The sequence below is a fragment of the Dama dama genome, chromosome 11 (genome assembly GCF_033118175.1).
Source record: "Dama dama isolate Ldn47 chromosome 11, ASM3311817v1, whole genome shotgun sequence".
NCBI classification, from domain to species: Eukaryota; Metazoa; Chordata; class Mammalia; order Artiodactyla; family Cervidae; genus Dama; species Dama dama.
In genome coordinates this window covers 49157706-49178884 of record NC_083691.1, presented here as the reverse complement: position 1 = coordinate 49178884, position 21179 = coordinate 49157706, and the positions used below count along the sequence as shown (strand labels likewise).

General features: G+C 37.3%; 1 protein-coding gene across 1 annotated transcript in view; it reads right to left on the bottom strand.

The window, feature by feature from the left end:
* The window catches only part of CTNNA2 (catenin alpha 2), a 1329932-nt gene that overhangs the window by 1024939 nt on the left and 283814 nt on the right, over window positions 1–21179 (bottom strand). Inside the window, exon 3 of the mRNA XM_061156261.1 lies at window positions 14745–14940. Within this exon, the coding sequence (XP_061012244.1) occupies window positions 14745–14940 (196 nt within the window). The remainder of the gene's footprint in view (window positions 1–14744; window positions 14941–21179) is intronic.

Sequence of the window (21179 nt, the reverse complement as noted above, 5' to 3'; positions counted from 1 at the left end):
GGGATCCACTGCTAATGAAGACGACCTGGGTTACATCAAGTGCCTGCATATATCATAATTAGGGATGCATCAGTGAATCAGCTTCATTTTGAACAATCTTATCCTGTTGTTTTTCAAGATGTTTACGTCAAATGCATTTTTTATTGAATTACAGACTTAGCTATTAGGGAGGAAGTGCTTGATAACCAGGTTTCTTTATGTAATGTAGCATATTTCCTTTCATGCATGGTAGGAATCAGATGCTGTAATTTTAGCTTAAAGCAAGGTGAAATTCAAAAGAAATGTAGGTTATTTAGGGATCTACCTGAAAGATTATTTTTAATTTTTTAATTAAAATATCACAAAACTTTACATTTACAACCAGTCTGTTATAAAGCACAAGAGCCCAATGTGTTGCTCAGTGTAGCAAGTACCATAACAATGATGATAATGATAAAGGTGATAGCCACCAGGCTTTTAAAGCCTGCAGCTGCTAGAGCTGATGCTAAGCACTTTACATGCATCCTGTCATCTGCGCTCCACAACAGTCCTGGAAGTGTGTGTATGCATAGCCCCACTTAATTCATGCAAACACTAGGGCAGAAGATAAGTAGCTTGCTCACATCACACAGCTCACGTAGCAAGAAAACTGCGACACGGAATCTAACTCTGGAACCACTGCCGCCACCGCCCATTCTGCCCCTTCCTGACATCTGGACCATTCCGGGTTGGAATGGTATAAATAGCATGCTGGGGCATTAACATGTTCCTTGGCTCTTCTTTTGTTTCAAACATTGTTTTTTTCTTCTTTTCCGTGGATTTCTATTTTCTTTCTTACTGTGCTCTGTATATCCCTGTAAGCCTCTTTAAATCTTTTTTGTGAAAGTGAAGAATGGTTTGACAAGTCTGGATAAGGAGTATTAAAAAGAATAGACCTCAGTTGGTAATCTTTTAAACTAGACTTCCCATTTTTACACTTATGTAGATGTATAATTTACCATCCTTTGCTAGTCAGTTTAAGGATAAGACTATTTCAGCATCCACACTGCATTTGTTCTTGTCGTTTTGCTAAGCTATATACAAAAGGATTTTTTATTCTGGTTTTTCACTATTTTGCTCAGCTCAACTAATAATGTATCAATATTGGTTCATTAACTCACACAAACATATCATAATGATATTAGATGTTAATAATAGGAAAATTGGATGTAGGGTTATGGAATTTTTCTGTATTACCTTTGCAAATTTCATGAAAATCTAAAACTATCCTTAAAGTTTTTTTTTTTTTTTTTTTTTTTTAAATGCAATAAGGTTAGGTGAATTTTTAGAGACATGAGTTTTCAAATCAGTAGGGTAAATCCCTAGGACTGAGATTGATGTGTTGTATGGTATTTCTATTTTTAGTTTTATTTTAAAAATGATGCCAAACTCTCTTCCAAAGAGGCTATCTCATTTTGCATCTGAATGAGCAAGAGTTTCTATTGTTCCACATCCTCACCAGAATTTGTTATTGTTAATTTGGGGGATTTTACTGATTCTAGTAGGCACATAATGAAATCTCTTTCTTATATTAATTTGCATTTTCCTAGTGATAAAGGATGTTGAGCATTTTTTTCATATGTTTATTTGTCATCTGCGTGTCTTCATTGGTGACCTAACTTTTCAGGTTATTTGCCCACTTTTGAATCTGGTGGTTCCTCTTATTATTGTTGAATTTTAAGAGTTATTTATACAGTTCAGATATACGTCCTTTACCAGATATGTGACTTGCAAATATTTTCTGTAGATCTATGATTTTCCTTCACTGTCTTTCGCAGAGAAAAAGAGTTCAAGTTCTACTTACCAATTTATCTTACATTTATCATACTTTTGGTGGTTTCATTTGTAATTGTACTTCTATAGCCTGGAATCATCACTCGGCTTATTTTTTTTTAATTAATTATCTGTCTCATGTCAGAATGTAATATACTTATAGGCAGAAAATGTCTGCTTTCTTCTGTATTTTAAACTCCCAGCTCTTCGACAGTACATGTTCAAAATAAATACTTAATAAATATTTTTTGAATCTGTCAATTAACGGACAGGGAGTTCTTTCAGCATCAGTAAGGATAATAACATTTTAAATGACTAATGGAATAATGTTACCAACTAAAAATTGTCACTTGCCATCTGCCTCTACAAGGATCAGGTCACTAGCCACTGCAGTTACTGTCTTTCAACACCCCCTGAAAGGAGGTCAAGAATGTGCTCTGGGAAAATACCAGCAGAACAGACTTCTGATAGTTAGATATTTTCAGGAAAAGATTTTATTAGCTCAATTTCTTATATCCTCTCACATCTAGAAAAACACGAAAATCATTAATGGATGAACAGCAACCTTCTTGTGACTAACAGCAACCTCTGCCAAAATATGTGATTGACAGCACATATCCTCCTTCACCAAAATTGTATATATACACTGATAAACTCCAACCCCAACCCAGAGCAGTTCCTCAGAGCTATCTGAGAGTCTGTCTCCCAGACTATAGTTCTCATTTTGCTGCAAATAAAATTTAACTCAAAACTCTCATGTTGCGCATTATTTTCAGTCAACAGTGTTAATAAAACACATATAAAGTATATTACAAATGCAATAACAAACAACCAATAGATGGAAGCTATTATGTTTATTATTCTTGCTGAAAGATTACAGCATTTTAAAAAGTTAAGGTCTCCAGAAAGAGGGTAAGATGAAAGAGTTGTCTCGTGTTATTTCTCGAGTGTGAGTGCTCATTCACTCAGTTGTGTCTGACTCTTTGTGACCCAACAGGCTGTAGGCTACCAGGCTTCTCAGTCCATGGAATTCTCCAGGCCAGAATACTGGAGGAGGTTGCCATTTTCTACCCCAGGGTATCTTCCCAACCCAGGAACTGAACCTATGTCTCTTGCATCATCTGCATAGGCAGGGGGTTTCTTTATCACTGAGCCACCTGGAAACCCCTCTGTTATCTCTCAATATGTTGCAACAAAAGCCATAAACAGGGCTCCAGGTTGACGTAGCATATTCCTGGGCTGGCAACTAGCAAAATATTTTGCACACGGGACATTTTATTTAACAAAATATGCAATAGGTAAAAGTATTACGAATGTTAACATTTGTATTAAGATGAATCCTAAGGTATACGGCATTTTCCCATTTATGCACTTTATCGTCATATTTTCACATCAAACCTCTTATCATTTTTGTCATTGTATATATCTCTAGGTTTCTATATTTTTAACTTGTAGTATTAAAGCTTCTGAAGATTTATCTCATTCCTGGATAGCATTCTTTTCAATGGAAAGAAAGGCTTTAATTAAAGATGATGTGTATAAAGATGCAATATACACTTAGGCTATTAGCAATTCTCAAAATTTGGAAGCATAAGATTCACTTGGTTCCTATCTGAAATAAAGATTCCCAGTCTCACCCCAGCCATACTGGATCTAAGTTTGTGGCTGTGTGTGTTAGTCACTCAGTTGTGTCCAACTCTTTGTGACCCCATGGACTGTAGCTCACCAGCCTCCTCTGTTCATGGAATTTTTCAGGCAAGAATATTGGAGTAGATAGCCATTACCTTCTCCAGGGGATCTTTTCAACCAGGGATCAAACCCAGGTCTCCTGCATTGCAAGCAGAATCTTTACTGTCTGAGCCATCTGGGAAGCTTTTGGCTGGGCGCAGGAATACAAACTTTTATGGATAACTCTCATCCTCACCCAGGTAATTCTGAACTGCATGGTCTGTGAACTTCACTCTGAGGAACGCTTGTGAAAAAAGCCTCTATAAAGGAGGGAAGGAGGTGCCTTGGGAGGGACGGTGAATAGCGGTGTGTGGATACACCAGATGATCAGAAGATCCTTGACTCAGCTGCACTGAGACTGAAAAGACACTCACCATACCAACTTCAAGGTCTTCTCTTCACTTGATCTAATAAACATGCATCTGTTATATTACTTGAATATTATTTTTTAAATAATATTATTTTTTAAATTAATGGATCTACACTCAGCAAAATACAGATTCCAAGTGGGGCAGGAAAGAGGACACTGCCTTCCTTCTTCCAGGACTGGACTGCGTTGATTTACATATTAATAGGGTGGTTGGAGGAAGAGAGGCAGGATTCCAATGTGATATTAGAAGCTTCTTGTCCAGGGAAACAGGGCTTCCCAAGTGGTGCTAGTGGTAAAGAACCCACCCGCCAATGCAGGAGACACAGGTTTGATCCCTTGTTCCAGAATATCCCCTGGAGTAGGAAATGGCACCCCACTCCAGTATTCGTGCCTGAAGAATTCCATGGGAAGAGGAGCCTGGCAGGTTACAGTCCACGGGGTCCCAAAGGGTCCAACACACCTGAGTAACTGAGCACGCCCATCCAGGGAAACGGCTTTTGATCAGATCTCAGTTGGGGGATTCACACAGTTGACATAAACAGGAGTTTCTGTTGGACAGCTCATTGCACCATCACACCATCCTAATAGCAAAATGGATGGGGAGGGAGAAAGTTACCAGGTTGTCTTGACCCTTTTGTAGTCCCATGGACTGTAGCCCACCAGTCTCTTCTGGTCATGGAATTTTTCAGGCAAGAATACTGGAGTGGGGTGCCATTTCCTACTCCAGAGGATTTTCCCAACCCAAGGATCAAACCTGGGTCTCCTGTTTCTCCTATATTGGCAGGCAGATTCTTTACCACTTGCACCACCTGGGAAGCCCACCAGATCATCAAGAGGCAAAGATTTATCCCTTCTCAGAGATATGAGGACACCTTTCTCTCACACCTTTCTCAGTCTTGTTCTGTCTGTCTCTGCCCACTGGTTATTAGTTACTCAATAAATATTGATTGGGTAAAATAATAATTATAACAATGAAACTAGTTGATATAACTATATCACTCCACATTTTAAGTTGTATCAAAACAAAGAAAAGCTTCACTGAGCAGTGAAAGGTCTGATCATCTCTTTGATTTGGAAATGTTTTCATGAAGAAGCTACCTCTTTCATCTGTACCTTTTACCACTTTGCTCCATGAGATCCTTCTTAATGATGGGTTAAGGCCATGTACATTTCTATCTATACCATGGCCAGATGCATCTTATTGGCTGGGCCATGTCTTAACTGTTTTGCCCAGATAGAGAGTGAGCTGTTGACTGAAGACAGGAAACTCAAGAAATTGCTCCAATAATTAAGAGGGTGTGGAAATACAATAACGAAATAGCACAGAAGCAACTGCTGAGTTACATCATTAAATGAACCTGCTTATTGGGCAAAGATGGACAGTGTCTATCTTTCAAAGGACAGATTATGGATTTCTTTCAAGTCTAAGAAAATTCACAAAGAAAATATGTGAGCATTCCGTTCTAGCAGATGTTGTTACACATCAAATAAACAAATTAAATAAAAAATTCTTAGATAATTAGCCTGATACAAATTGGCCTTTTTAACTACATCCAAGGAAGGAATAACAGCTGTATTCAACAAATGCAATTTTTTGAAATGTGAGAGAGTCAAACAGATGCCAGTAACAGACAAAAAATATAAAAGCATCTACAAAAGTGTTCAACTATCAGATAGCCATGGTCTATTAAAAACACTTCCTTTTTCATTCAAAATAATTGAGATCACTTCATCCAAACTGCTTTTGTTCTGATGTTTTCTATAGAACCCATTGTTGGGTATATCTCTCTTTCCTACTAGCTTTGGAGATAAAGAAATCTGCATCACCTCATGTGACCAACCTACATTTTGTCCCTTTGTATCCACAACTCACCTCACCAGTGGCTCCCTCTCTTGATATAGGCTCTGACACTTCTGATTTAGGCTGAACAAAATAAGCAGGCAAGCAAACAATCATATTCTCTGTCCACAATACTTTCTCCAATTACTCTTCTATTTCTCTCTTTCCATTCTGAGACAATGTTCAGGGTCAGGCATTAAGTGTTCTTATGTGTCAAGCACTGTGCCTGTCTTCACAGGTGAAATAAATAACAAAATAAATAACAAAATGATAACACATAGTCCCTAATTTGAGTCCAAGACTACCTTAAGGGAAAAAAAAAAAAAAAAAAAGAAAATGTGCAGTAGATAGAGCAATAATGACCAAAGAAGGGGATGGGCAGATTTCCTGCCTACATCCTTTACTATGCAATCTACTTTCTTCTTTTAGCATCTTTTTTTTCTTTTTAGGCATTGTCCTTGCAGCCTCCTGAAAATGTACTTTACATACAATTAATGGCATCTTTCTAGCAAAATCCAAGGTGTTTTCTCATTAATCATCCTCCATGATCTCAGAAGAATTTGACCTGATTGCAACAGCATCCCCAGTTTGGATTGATTACTGTCTTTCTCACAGAATATTCTATTCTCCTGGATTCAAGATTCTGTACTCTGTTTGCTCTCTGGTCACATTTCAAGGCATGCCTTTCCTCTCTGATTCACTTCTATCCCATTTTCAGTCTTAATGCAGCTTTTCTTCTAAAACTAAACCTCTTTCCTTTCCTATCTACTGGAAAGTACTATACTCAAAGGAAGCTCTGATTCTGAAAGCTTTATTTATCAACTCCAAAAACTTTCAAATTTCCGATTTCCCAAAGTTGCAGATGACACCATCCTTTGGCAGAAAGTGAAGAACTAAAGAGCCTCTTGATGAAAATGAAAGAGAAGAGTGAAAAGTTGGCTTAAAACTCAACATTCAGAAAACTAACATCATGGAATCCGGTCCCATCACTTCATGGCAAATAGATGGGGAAATAAAGGAAACAGTGTGAGATTTTATTTTGGGGGGGCTCCAAAATCACTGCAGATGGTGACTACAGCCATGAAGTTAAAAGATGCTTGCTCCTTGAAAGAAAATCTATAACAAACCTGCTGCTGCTGCTGCTAAGTCGTTTCAGTTGTGTCTGACTCTGTGTGACCCCATAGACAGCAGCAGTCTTTTATGCAGTGTCTATAATATTTTGGTTCTTATTTCTATTCCCATGACCATCACTTCAATCCCAGACATTCAAAGTATTTCTCCTTTTGTTTTGTTTTCTCTGCAATGTTACAATAATGCCTAAGCAATCTGAGTCCTGTCTTTCTATGACTTAGTCAACTTTTCATGAAGTTGCCAAACAAATCTTTCTAAAACATCCCTTAAATTGGTACAAACCAACCTTTGAACTGCCTTCTTGTTTCTCTTTTATCATGTGTCCATATGTCACTTAGTTCCTGAACTTTTCCTAATATGGTCCCTATCCACCATCTTATTGTAGTTCTAATTATGCCTGAATATGAAAATTCTCATCAAATCAGGGTTTTTGTAGCTATCCCCCAAATATCAATGTCAGTTGTACCTCTTTACCTTTTAAAATTGTGTTCATTTCACATGTTAGCCAGGTAATGCTCAAAATCCTTCAAGCTAGGCTTCAACCGTATGTGAACAGAGAACTCCCAGGTGTACAAGCTGGATTTAGAAAAGGCAGAGGAAGCAGAGATCAAATTGCCAACATTTGTTGAATCATGGAAGAAGCAAGGGAGGTCAGGAAAAACATCTACTTCTGCTCATTGATGATGTCAAAGCCTCTGACTGTGTGGATCACAATAAACTGTGGAGAGTTCTTAAAGAGATAGGAATATCAGACTACTTTACCTACCTTCTGAAAACCCTGTAGAAAGGTCAAGAAGCAATAGTTAGAACTGGACATGGAAAAACAGGTTCTTTCAAAATTGGGAAAGAAGTATGTCAAAGCCATATATTGTCACCCTGCTTATTTAACTTATATGCAGAGTCCATCATGCAAAATACTGGGCTGGATGAGTCACAAACTGGGATGAAGATAGCCAGGAGAAATATCAATAACCTCAGATATGCAGATGATGCCACCCTTATGGCAGAAAGCAAAGAGGAAGTAAAGAACCCTCTAAATGGAAGTGAAAGAGGAGAGTGAAAAATCTGGCTTAAAATTCAACATTCAAAAACTAAGATCATGGCATCCAGTCCCATCACTTCATGGCAAATAGAAGCAGAAAAATTGGAAACAATGGCAGACTTTATTTTCTTGGGCTCCAAAATCACTTCAGATGGTGACTGCAGCCATGAAATTAAAAGACGCTTGCCCCTTGGAAGAAAATCTATGACAAACCTAAACAGCATATTAAAAAGTAAAGACATGAGTTTTCCAACAAAGGTCTGTCTAGTCAAAGCTATGGTTTTTCCAGTAGTCATGTACAGATGTGAGAGTTGGACCATAAAGAAGGCTGAGCACCGAAGAATCGATGCTTTCAAACTGGGCTGTTGGAGAAGGCTGTTGAGAATCCCTTGGACTGCAAGGAGATCAAACCAGTCAATTCTAAAGGAAATCGACCCTGAATATTCATTGGAAGGACTGATGCTGGAGTGGAAAGTACTGACTGTCTTATAGATTTAGCTCTCTAGTACATACTCAACACATATTCCCTGAGTGCCTACAGAATGCCAGACTAGGTAAAACATCTTTTGGTATAGAGTTACATTGATCCGTGACATCTAAGTATTGAATGCCATATCAGAATGCTATATCAGTTTCCCCTATCTAACTTTATGTAAGCTACAAGCTCATAAATCTTGTAAAATGACTGACTGCCATCAGCTCCCTAAAGGGAAACAATTGCTAACATACACTAATGAGTCATCAGGTGGGGTTGATCAGCAAGAAGAATATTAGTCCATGTCTTTTCAAATTGGTTGCACAATGAAATCATCTGGGGAGCTTTAAAAAATCTCAAGATTTGGGTTCCCCCCAAGAGTTCCTGACTTAAATGATAAGGTCTGAGGCCTGGACATCAGGAAGTTCAAAATCTTTCCAAGCAATTCTAATATTCACTAAAAAATGAGAACCCTGAGATTAACACCTCCTGGTGAAGGAAATGGCAACCCACTCTAGCATTCTAGCCTGGGGAATCGCATTGACAGAGGACCCTGGCGGGCTATAGTCCATGGGGTTGCAAAGAAGTCTGACACAACTCAGTGACTAAACAAGATTAGCCCATAGCTTAAAACCTAGAGTTATCAGTTGAGGGAGAGCATGGTGGTAAACATTAAAAATGTTTTGACATTCTCTGTCCCAAAGCTGGCCAGAGCTTCCATATGAAGACCTCATTGAGATAACTGCCTCCACAATCCTTAGTAAGAGCTTCTCTATGTATAATACATGGGTTATACAACTATCCAATCATGGTTTGCTAAGACCGCTTACAATGACTACCAACTCTAAGCCACAGTGAGTTATGCAGTCCTTTTCAGAGAGACTGCAAGACACTGATTCAATTCTCTAAGATCCTTGGTCTAGCATTGTTTATTAATAGGATTGCCAGCTATTGTCTTAAGGAGTACAGATTGATTTAATAAATTATAAAGAATAAATTTTGTCTGACATTTATATAAAATTTAATTTTTCAAAAATCTTTTGTGTCTCCATTATGTAAAACAACCCAATAAGGCCAAAACAATGATTATTACCTCTTTTTGAAAATTGGAGACAATAAGACTGAAACAGGTTTGGTGATTTATCTTAAATTGTGTAGTCAATGGCCAAAATAACACTGGAAATCAGATATATTAATCAAACATCTGATGCTCTGCTAACTTCACATAAAAATCTCTTTGAATATAACTTGCCATGTGCTGGAGCATCATGCCAGGTCCTTTAAGAACAGAAAGAAATATATATATCCAGATGAAGTTTAAACTTGAATTAGGAAGATAATATACATATATGTAATACTATATCTATGATAAACAGACACACCTGCACACACACACACACACCCTTGACCAACCATATTTACCCAAGTCTAAAATATCCCATTTTTATCCAAGTCTAAAATATCAGTATTCTAGGCTTTGACTATGATTTCTCTTTTTTATATATATTTAAGTAATTTATCTTCATTACTTATTTTTAATAGAAATGCTGCTCATATTCTTCTTTTGCAGTCTATAATTTAGCATATAGGAAAATCTTCTACTGAAATATTCTAGGACAAAAATATTGTCTACCAGTCCAGTATTCTTGCTTGGAGAATTGCATGGGCAAAGGAGCTTGGCAGGCTATAGTTCATGGGGTCACAAAGAGTCAGACATGACTGAGTGACTCAGCACACAAAAATATTATCACCACTCGTACTGAACACCTAAAAAAAATCTGACATGTAGTTTAGGATTAAAAGATACATATTTTTAGTGATTACAAAATTCAACACTAAATTTAACTATATGAGATACAATAATGACATAGTTAAATGGATAATTTCATATATAATCTTCCCAGATTACAGTAATTATAATCATGAGTGTTGTGAAACTTTGAAAGAATAACAGTAAATGATTCTATATTAAAAAATATGAAAATGAAGATGTACTATACTAAAACTTCAGGCATTTAACTCAGGCTGAAAATATTTTTTAAAAATGACAATGCTTTTCACCATTTGATTTAAAGAAGCGAAAACAATTCAATAGAAAAAGATTATACACAATAGATTCAATTCCTAAAGCATATATCATTTAATAAGTAAGCATGTGTGGGTGCTAGAGCTACATTAAAGAAAGAAAGTGTTTTCACAATTTCTGAATTTAGAAAGAGATTTCTATGCTGGGAGGAAAGGCTATTTGTTGTTGATGTTGTTTAGTCACTGTGTCCAAATCTTTTGAGACCCCATGGGCTGTAGTCTGCCAGGCTCCTCTGTTCATGGGATTTCCCAGGCAAGAATACTGGAGAGAGTTCCATTTCTTTCTCCAAGAGAAGATACCTAAGTTTCAAAGTTTCAGTGACTAAATATTCCTACCCTAGTCCTCACCTGCTCCCCCATCCTCCCTGCTCCCCACCTTTCTCTCAAAGTCAACTCAGCCTCTCACTTGTAAATAAAATCTAGGTAATAGTCAATCAGAAAATCTGTGCAAAACCAGACAGTCTATGGGGTTACACAATAAAGAACCAAGTTGGAACAGAAAGCAGAAAAGAGAGCCTGTGGGCACAGAACTGAAAGGAGAGCCCAAGGACTCTGCCGTCAGAGACGAAAAGTATACACATGACAGACAGGTGAAGTGTATTTGAGAGTACCTGAAGATAGGAGAAACAGAAAAAATAATTTTAAAGTATTTTTCCAGGAAAATTTATTTTGCAAATATAACATTTCCTTGAATTTGACCTTGTTTCGAAAAGGACATGTCGCATCTGGGCTTGATACATAAGTATCATTCCTTATTCATAATTTCTCAGTAAGGGAAATCACTAGTATAATGGAAATTTAAAATATTCTCTATAATAACAACAGTGATAAGCTGTCCTAAATTAACTTTATAATTTCTCACTCTAATATTCCTAGGACATTCTGACCAAAAACTATGCTGGTTATTATATTATGCTCCCAAAACAGCATTTCATACAAGCTTTGAGAAATCTAAAATATTAATTTCTACAGAAGGTGTGAAAACCAACTTCTAAGCATAATATAAGGGAAAGTTAAGGATGGTTAAGGGAACTAAATAGGAAAATGTAACTTGTCTGATGACAGATAAATCTTTGAGAAAATAGCCTAGAGGCCAGTTAATAAAAACCCTCTGTAGTAGGAGAGGTTCACTATATTGACGGTGGTACACATCTGTCAAAACTTATCAAATTTATCAAAACTTATCACACTTTAAATGTGTGAAATTTATTATCTCCCAGTCAACCTAAAAAAAGAAAAAGAAAGTATCCAGGCTACAGATGCATGAACACAAGTGTCCATCTGCAATTCAGAAGGAACACCAGTTTTCAATAGCACTTAGAAACTTGGAAGCTATTATGTTGCTAAAACACATATATAAATATATTCCATCCACATTAGATGAAATATGTAAAATTTAACACTTTGAATTAAAGAAACAATTTATATGAGTGTTATGTAAATAGAATTAACATTTAGATTTAAGAACAGAATAGGAAGCACATGGCAGTATGAAGAAGGGTGATTCTTGGTATGGAAAGATGTTTGGTATTTCCAGGGACCAAATATTCATCTGCAAATTGAAAAAGTGGCTGGTTTGTAAGTAGAAAGGTGATAGAACATTCAATCATCTATTCCTTCATTTAATCAACAAATACTTCTTAAAGTCTTACAAATGCCAAGCATTGCAAATCAATGGTTGCAAAAGAGACACAGGGTGTTCTCTATCTTCATTAATTTCCAGTGTGGCAGAGAACAAAGCTATCAATTAAGCCACCTCACAAAAATTATATTATCCAGTGGAAAGTGACAAGGAAATATCCATGAAAGAGTATCACAGGAGTGTCAGGGACGGGTTCCCTGGGAAGGTATTCTTTGAGCTGGGATGTGCAGAATGGGTCTTTTTAACTATGAGAGAGAAGAAAGAATGTATAAAGACCCTGGAGAAGGTAAAACATGGTGCTTCTGAATAACTAAAATAGAAGTTGGTCAATTTAAGAGGTACCTAGGAGTTAAAAAATCTATGGGTCTTCGTGGTAGATTGTATTTGGAAGGAAACAGAAGTAGTAAGCATGATACCAAGATTTCTACAACTGAATACATATATGTGGCATCACTGCAGATGATGACTACCATGAAATCAGATGATGATTGCTTCTTGGCAGGAAAGTGATGACAAACCTAAAGAGTGTATTGAAAAGCATAGACTTTACTCTGCCGACAAAGGTCCACATAGTCAAGGCTATGGTTTTCCCAGTGGTCACGCACGGCTGTGAGAGCTGGACGATAAAGAAGGCAGAGCACCAAAGAATTGATGCCTTGGAACTGTGGTGCTGGAGAAGACTCCCGAAAGTTCCTTGGACAACAAAGAGATCAAATCAGTCAATCTTAAGGGAAATGAACCCTGAATACTCCTTGGAAGGACTGATATTGAAGCCAAAGCTTCAGTATTTTGGTCATCTGATGCAAACTGCTGACTCATTGGAAAAGTTCCCGATGCCAGGAAAGATTGAGGTCAGAAGAAGAGGGCATCAGAGGATGAGATGGCTAGATGGCATCACTGATGCAATGGACATGAACTTGGGCAAACTTCAGGAGATGATGAAGGACAAGCAGGCCTGGTATGTTGCAGTCCATGGTGTCGCAGAGAGTCAGATAGGACTGGGAGACTGAATAACAACAAATGTGGCATTTATTAGACAGAAAACAGAGGACAGAGATGAGGGGGAGGTAGGTGTTTGTTCTAATTTCATGGTGTCCTAGAATTTTTCACTAAAGCTGCTGAACAAGACCACATCAAAATTTAAAATGTCTGTGTATCAAAGGATACAGTCAATAGAGTCAAAAGGTAGCCCACAGGAAGGGAGAAAATATTTGCAAAACAATATCTGATAAAGGGTCTACTCTTATAACTCTATAACAACAAGGCAATGGGCTTAAATAAACATTTCTTCAAGGAAGATATAAATATAGCCAACAAGCACACGAAATAATGCTCAATATAGTCAATCATTAGAAAAAAGGAAACCAAAATCACAATGAGATATCATCTGACATTCACTGTGATTACTACTATAAAATTAAAAAAAAAAAACACAGAAAATCACAAGTGTTGCCAAGGATATAGAGAAACTGGAACCCTTCTGCACTATTAGTAGAAGTATAAAATGGCAAGGCTGCTATGGAAAACAGTAGAGAAGTTCCTCAAAGAATTAAAAATATAACTACTATATGATCTAGCAATATCACCTCTGGATGTAAATCCAAAAGAATTGGAAGCAGGGTGATAAAGAGATATTTGTATACCCATGCTCATAGCTGGATTATTCACAACGGCCAAAAGGTTAAAGGCACACAAATGTCCACCAACAGATGAATGGATAAATGAAACACAGTATAAATATACAATAAAATAATATTCAGCCCTAAAAAGGAAAGGCATTTTGACATATGCCACAATATGCATAAACCTCAAGGACCTTATGCTAAGTGAAATAAACCAATCACAATAAGACAAATGTTATGATGCTACTTGCATGCATCTAGAGTAGTAAAACTCTTCAAAAAAGAAACTCACATAGTGATTGCCAGTGGTTTGGGGAAAGGCAAACTTGGAGGTTGTTTAATAGGCATAGAATTTCAGTTTTACAAGGTGAAAAAGTTATGGAGATTAGTGACTCAACCATATCATTATACTTTATATGACCAAACTACACACTTAAAATGGTTATAATAATATATTTTATGTGTATTTTACTACAATTAAAAAATTTCAATATACTAAATAAATAGTATTATTGATAGCTTCCTAGCTATATAATTGATCAATTGGTAGCTAGTTAACCAGATAGATTTTTGAGAAAGGTCATGAACTGAAAATAGAAATTTGGGAATCATACAAAAGCAATATTAATCTTCTTACACTGTATTCTCCTCCCTTCATCTATCAAATCTTGAATTTTCAGTGACTTTATAAATACAAAGGATTCTCATCGTATCCTCCCCAACACCTAAGTTTGACACGAGAGTCTGGTTTCATCAACCAGGTGAAAACAATTTGAAGAGCAACAGCAGACATGGAGTGTCTGTAGCTGTGCTAAACTGCCACAACAAAGAAATTTCTACCTGCCTATACACCTAATTCCAGCAAAATTAAAAATAAGAAGTGTATATAGAGGCGAAAAAAAAAGATAAGACTACTCTTTTGAGTAGTCTTATTTAAGAGTAGTCTTATTTTTCTAGAAAAAAAATCCACTGTTTAAACATCATATTCATCCCTCTGAAATAATATCGTTCTTCCTACCTTGTTTGCGTACATCCTCAACAGCAGCAACCAGTTCTTCTTTGAGATCTTGACTCTCCTTAGCAATCTGTTCACCTTTTTCCAGAAAGTTCTGAGTGGCTTGCTCTACAGATGCGGCCAGTACATGGGCTTTCTTTGACCTTCCTTTCTTTTTACCGGATGGGCCTTTGTTGCTTGTGTTGACAAGTGTTGTCACCTTAAATACAAAAGAACAATTGTAAAATTGCTCTGCATAACTGTCCAGAAATAGTGTATTATTATCTCATAATTTTAAAATATCCTTTGTATATTAAATCATGAATACATATCACATAGCCTCATCTTAAGGAAAATGTGGAATTATATGGATTAGCATATAAATTAATAGCTATTTATTTCCTGCAAGGGGAAAAAAAAAAAAAAGGATGTGAATAAAGGAGGAAGAGCAGACTTGTAAGTAGCTCAAAATTTTCAATCCACTGGAGGTTGTGCTTTCACAGATTGACAAATATAGTGCTGGTTAGAGTACCCAGATTCAGGGAGGAAAGAAAATAGAATAAACGGTGGAACTGCCTTTGAGCTTTCAGTCAGGAAAACCAGTACCCAAGTGAGCTCAAAAGTGAGGACAGAGATGAAATAGTAGTTAATTAATGGTGGACCATCAAAATGCATGATTTATTTGTCACTTTCCATAGGCTTTAAATGAAGATTCTTGCTATTTCCGATTTCATCTTATAAAAACAATGTGGTAAATTTGATCCGAAGAGCCTGAATGACTCAGTCTCAACATTTGGTTAACCTGCGAAAATTTCCAGAATAGAAACTAGATTTGCATTATCACTCCTTTTCTAGGTAACATAGTTTGGATACATATTTCAATTGCCAAACTTCTTTTAGTGCTACATCTAGAGCAATTCAATCTGCTAACAAAGCTTTTAATATCTTTTAAATACCTTATCTCCTATTGACTTTTGAATATTTTCTGCCAGTGAGAAGTCTGGGAGGGAAATGAATGCAACTGTTTCATATTCTCTTTAGCTAGTCATCTACACCTCTGCATTATTTTTATCAGATTCACAGGAATGTGGGTGTTGTAGTTTATTTGCACTGAGGTGTCTATCCTGCTTAGCAAACTAAAGCTTTTATTGGAAGTTATCAAGAAAGCTAGTCGACAGAAAAGTTCTAAGTGCTTTAGTCTCTGCTCTTTACTCCAAATTACAGAGCAAGCAAAGTGATTTGGCAAATCACAATCAATGTCTAGTCAGTTTATTAGGAAAGATATAATACCAGAAGGAAAAAAGAAGTATTAAGAAAATGAACTAAGATGATGAATGAAGTAGAACCATTACTTCAGACGTGGTTACTATAGAAATGGGAGCCATCATATTCAGCTTTCTTTTGATTGCTAACTAATTAGATACAGAGAATTAAAGAAGGACTCTGTAAGGACATTTAAGCACAAAGACTAGCTAAAAAAAGAAAGATAAAATCATTAAGACTGCCAAAAAATGGTAGTTAGCTGTAAAATGTATATGGAGTCAGTCACACTGTAGAGTCTTTCCAGTTCCACCTACAGAAAGTGCTAGTCATTCAGTTGTGTCTCGCTCTTTGCAACCCTAAGCACTGTAACCTCTGTCTGGAATTCTCCAGGTGGGAATACTGGAGAGGGTAGCTATTCCCTCAGAGAAGGCAATGGCACCCCACTCTGGTACTCTTGCCTGGAAAATCCCATGGACAGAGGAGCCTTGTAGGCTGCAGTCCATGGGGTTGCTAAGAGTCAGACACGACTGAGTGACTTCACTTTCACTTTTCACTTTCATGCATTGGAGAAGGGAATGGCAACCCACTCCAGTGTTCTTGCCTAGAGAATCCCAGGGACGGGGGAGCCTGGTGGGCTGCCATCTATGGGGTCGCACAGAGTCGGACACGACTGAAGCAACTTAGTAGCAGTAGCAGCAGCTATTCCCTTCTCCAGGGGATCTTCCCAACCCAGGTATCAAACCCAGGTCTCCTGCATTGCAGGCAGATTCTTTACCATCTGAGCTAAAAGGGAAGCCCCAACTTACAGAGGCAACCTTCAGAAGACAAACAGTATGTCTCCAAAGTCACTTTTCTGAGAGACAAGAGCATTCTCCTTAATGTGGATTTACATTAACACATTGACATATAAAATATACGACACTGAAAGATGAACTCCCATGTCGGTAGGTGGCCAATATGCTACTGGAGAAGACTGGAGAAATAGCTCCAGGAGTGAAGAGGTTAAGCCAAAGCGAAAACAACACCCAATTGTGGATGTGACTGGGGATGGAAATAAAGTTCGATTCTGTAAAGAACAATATTGCATAGGAAACTGAAAGTTAAGTCCATGAATCAAGGTAAATTGGAAGTGGTCAAACAGGAGATGGTAAGAGTGAACATCGACATTTTAGGAATCAGTGAATTAAAATGGAACCAGAATGGGCGAATTTAATTCAGATGACCACTGTATCTACTACTGTGGGCAACAATCCCTTAGAAGAAATGGATTAGCCTTCATATTCAACAGAAGAGTTCAAAATGCAGTACTTGTGTGCAATCTCAAAAATGACAGAATGATCTCGGTTCATCTCCAAGGCAAGCCATTCAATATCACAGCAATCCAAGTCTATGCTCTAACCACTAATGCTGAAGAAGCTGAAGTTGAATGGTTCTATAAAGACCTTTTAGAACTAACACCAAAAAAAGATGCCCCTTTCATCATAGGGGACTAGAATACAAAAGTGGGAAGTCAAGAGATACCTGCAGTAAGAGGCAAGTATGGTCTTGGAGTATAAAATGAAGCAGAGTAAAGGCTAACAGAGTTTTGTCAAGAGAACCCACTGGTCATAGCAAAACACCCTCTTCCAACAAGACATATTGAGAACATGTGTGAGAAGACTCTACACATGGACATCACCAGATGGTCAATATCGAAATCAGATTGATTCTATTCTTTGCAGCTGAAGATGGAGAAGCTCTATACAGTCAGCAAAAACAAGACCAGGAGGTGACTGTAGCTCAGATCATGAACTCCTTATTGCCAAATTCAGACTTAAATTGAAGAAAGTAGGGAAAACCACTAGAATATTCAGGTATGACCTAAATCAAATCCTTTATGATTATACAGTGGAAGTGACAAATAGATTCAAGGGATCAGGCCTGATAGATAGAGTGTCTGAAGAACTATGGACAGAGATTTGTAACATTGTACAGGAGGCAGTGGTCAAAACCATCCCCAGGAAGATGAAATGCAAAAAAGGCAGAGTGGTTGTCTGAGGAGGCCTTACAGATAGCTGAGAAAAGAAGAGAAGCTAAAGGGAAAGGACAAAAGGAAAGATATATCCATCTGAATGTAGAGTTCCAAAGAATAGCAAGGAGAGATAAGAAAGCCTTCCTCAATGCAAAGAAATAGAGGAAAACAACAGAATGGGAAAGACTAGAGATCTCTTCAAGAAAATCAGAGATACTGAGGGAACACTTCATGCAAAAATGGGCACAGTAAAGGACAGAAATGGTATGGACCTAACACAAGCAGAAGATATTAAGAAGAGGTGGCAAAAATACACGGAAGAACTATACTTAAAAGATCTTAATGACCCTGATGACCACAGTGGTGTGATCTCTCACCTAGAGCCAGACATCCTAGAGTGTGAAGTCAAGTGGGTCTTAGGAAATATTACTACAGACAAAGTTAGTGGAAGTGATTGAATTCCAGTTGAGTTATTCCAAATCCTAAAGGGTGATGATGTGAAAGTGCTGCACTCATTATGCCAGCAAATTTAGAAAACTCAGCAGTGGCCACAGGACTGGAAAAGGTCAGTTTTCATTCCAATCCCAAAGAAAGGCAATGCCAAAGAATGTTCAAACTACCTCACAGTTGCACTCATCTCACACACTAGCAAAGCAATGCTTAAAATTTTCCAAGCTAGGCTTCAACAGTATGTGAACAGAGAACTTCCAGATGTTCAAACTGGATTTATAAAAGGCAGAAGAATCAGAGATCACATTGCCAACATCTGTTGGATCGTGGAAAAAGCAAGAGAATTCTAGAAAAACATCTACTTCTGCTTCATTGACTATGCTATAGTCTTTGACTGTGTGTATCACAACAATTATGGAAAATTCTTAAAGAGCTGGGAATGCCAGACCACCTTACCTGCCTCCTGAGAAATCTGCATGCAGGTCAAGAAGCAACAGTTAGAACCAGACATGGAACAATGGACTGGTTCCAAATTGGGAAAGGAGTATAAGTCCGTGTATTCTTACCTTGCTTATTTAACTTGTACGCAAAATGCTGGGCTGGATGAAGCACAAGGTGATAATGAATCTATCAAAATGACTACATTGTGGTTCCTTTTCCGTAAAGGCAAACAAATGTCAACTTTTCTGTTATCTCATGGTTCATTACTGTATTAAGCACAGTTTAGGTAATGTTCATAATAGCAAGTCTGTATGAAGTATCTGTTATGTTTGTGCCAAAAAATAAAACATGGAGTATTACCAGGAAGGTCCTAAGAAAAGTGTGATTACTTTCAAATGCAGCAAATCATTTCAGTCCTCTTTTAGAAAGCAAACTCATTTAATCACAGGTGGAAGAACGTAAACAGATATAAGAGCACAGAATAGAGAGAAAATTAGGTGGCTCCAAAATGCTCATGTCTTAATCAGTTTAGAATACAGAAATAATTGTTAACTCTCCCCATTGTTATTCAGTGTTTTGTTAAAGTACAAAGTCAACCATTTAGATATGAAAAAAGACAGGACAGATATAAATATTATAAAGGTAGACACTAAATTGTAATTACTTATAGAGATTATGATAGTATCAAGAAAATACAAAAGAATTAAAAGAAAAACTATTAGAACTATTTGTGGCTAATACTAGACAGCAATACAAATCAAGTAGATCAGCATTACCAATGAAAAATCTAGTTTAAAATATCCTATTCACAAAATAAATGACCCAATCAAAAAATGGGCCAAAGAACTAAACAGACATTTCTCCAAAGAAGACATACAGATGGCTAACAAACACATGAAAAGATGCTCAACATCACTCATTATTAGAGAAATGCAAATCAAAACCACAATGAGGTACCATTACACGCCAGTCAGGATGGCTGCTATCCAGAAGTCTACAAGCAATAAATGCTGGAGAGGGTGTGGAGAAAAGGGAACCCTCTTACACTGTTGGTGGGAATGCAAACTAGTACAGCCGCTATGGAAAACAGTGTGGAGATTTCTTAAAAAACTGGAAATAGAACTGCCATATGACCCAGCAATCCCACTTCTGGGCATACACAGAGGAAACCAGATCTGAAAGAGACACGTGCACCCCAATGTTCATCGCAGCACTGTTTATAATAGCCAGGACATGGAAGCAACCTAGATGCCCATCAGCAGATGAATGGATAAGGAAGCTGTGGTACATATACACCATGGAATATTACTCAGCCGTTAAAAAGAATTCATTTGAACCAGTCCTAATGAGATGGATGAAACTGGAGCCCATTATACAGAGTGAAGTAAGCCAGAAAGATAAAGAACATTACAGCATACTAACACATATATATGGAATTTAGAAAGATGGTAACGATAACCCTATATGCAAAACAGAAAAAGAGACACAGAAATACAGAACAGAGTTTTGAACTCTGTGGGAGAAGGTGAGGGTGTGATGTTTCAAAAGAACAGCATGTATATTATCTATGGTGAAACAGATCACCAGCCCAGGTGGGATGCATGAGACAAGTGCTCGGGCCTGGTGCACTGGGAAGACCCGGAGGAATCGGGTGGAGAGGGAGGTGGGAGAGGGGATCGGGATGGGGAATACGTGTAAATCTATAGCTGATTCATATCAATGTATGACAAAACCCACTGAAATGTTGTGAAGTAATTAGCCTCCAACTAATAAAAAATAAAATAAAATAAAATGTCCTATTCACAATAACCATAAATCAATATTATCCAAGATAACTGTAATACAATATATAGAACGCTGTATGAAGAAAATTATAATTTTGATGAGGAACATAAAAGATGATTTAAATAATAAAGACACATACCAATGAGCCTTGGAGACTATAAACTTCTGTGCTTAAGTTTGACATTGAGGCTGGGACTAGGTCTGGGGCAGACGTGACCTACAGACTTTTACATATCTAGTGCATCTTCTTGGCAAACTTTTAAGAGATGATTATTCCGTAGAAATTCTTGGTTGAATGGAATGCCTCCACTTACCCTAACCAGGCACTGTCTAATCCCCACACCAACTTTCACCCAAGAGTCATTCAAGATCTACACAGTCCCATTACCTCTCTAACAATTTGTAAGCATATCTTTTGTGCAGATTAAAAAAAAAAAATAGAGAACATAAAGTTTCAGCAACAGATATGCAGAGTAATAGCATGAACACTGAAATGCCAAAATGGACAT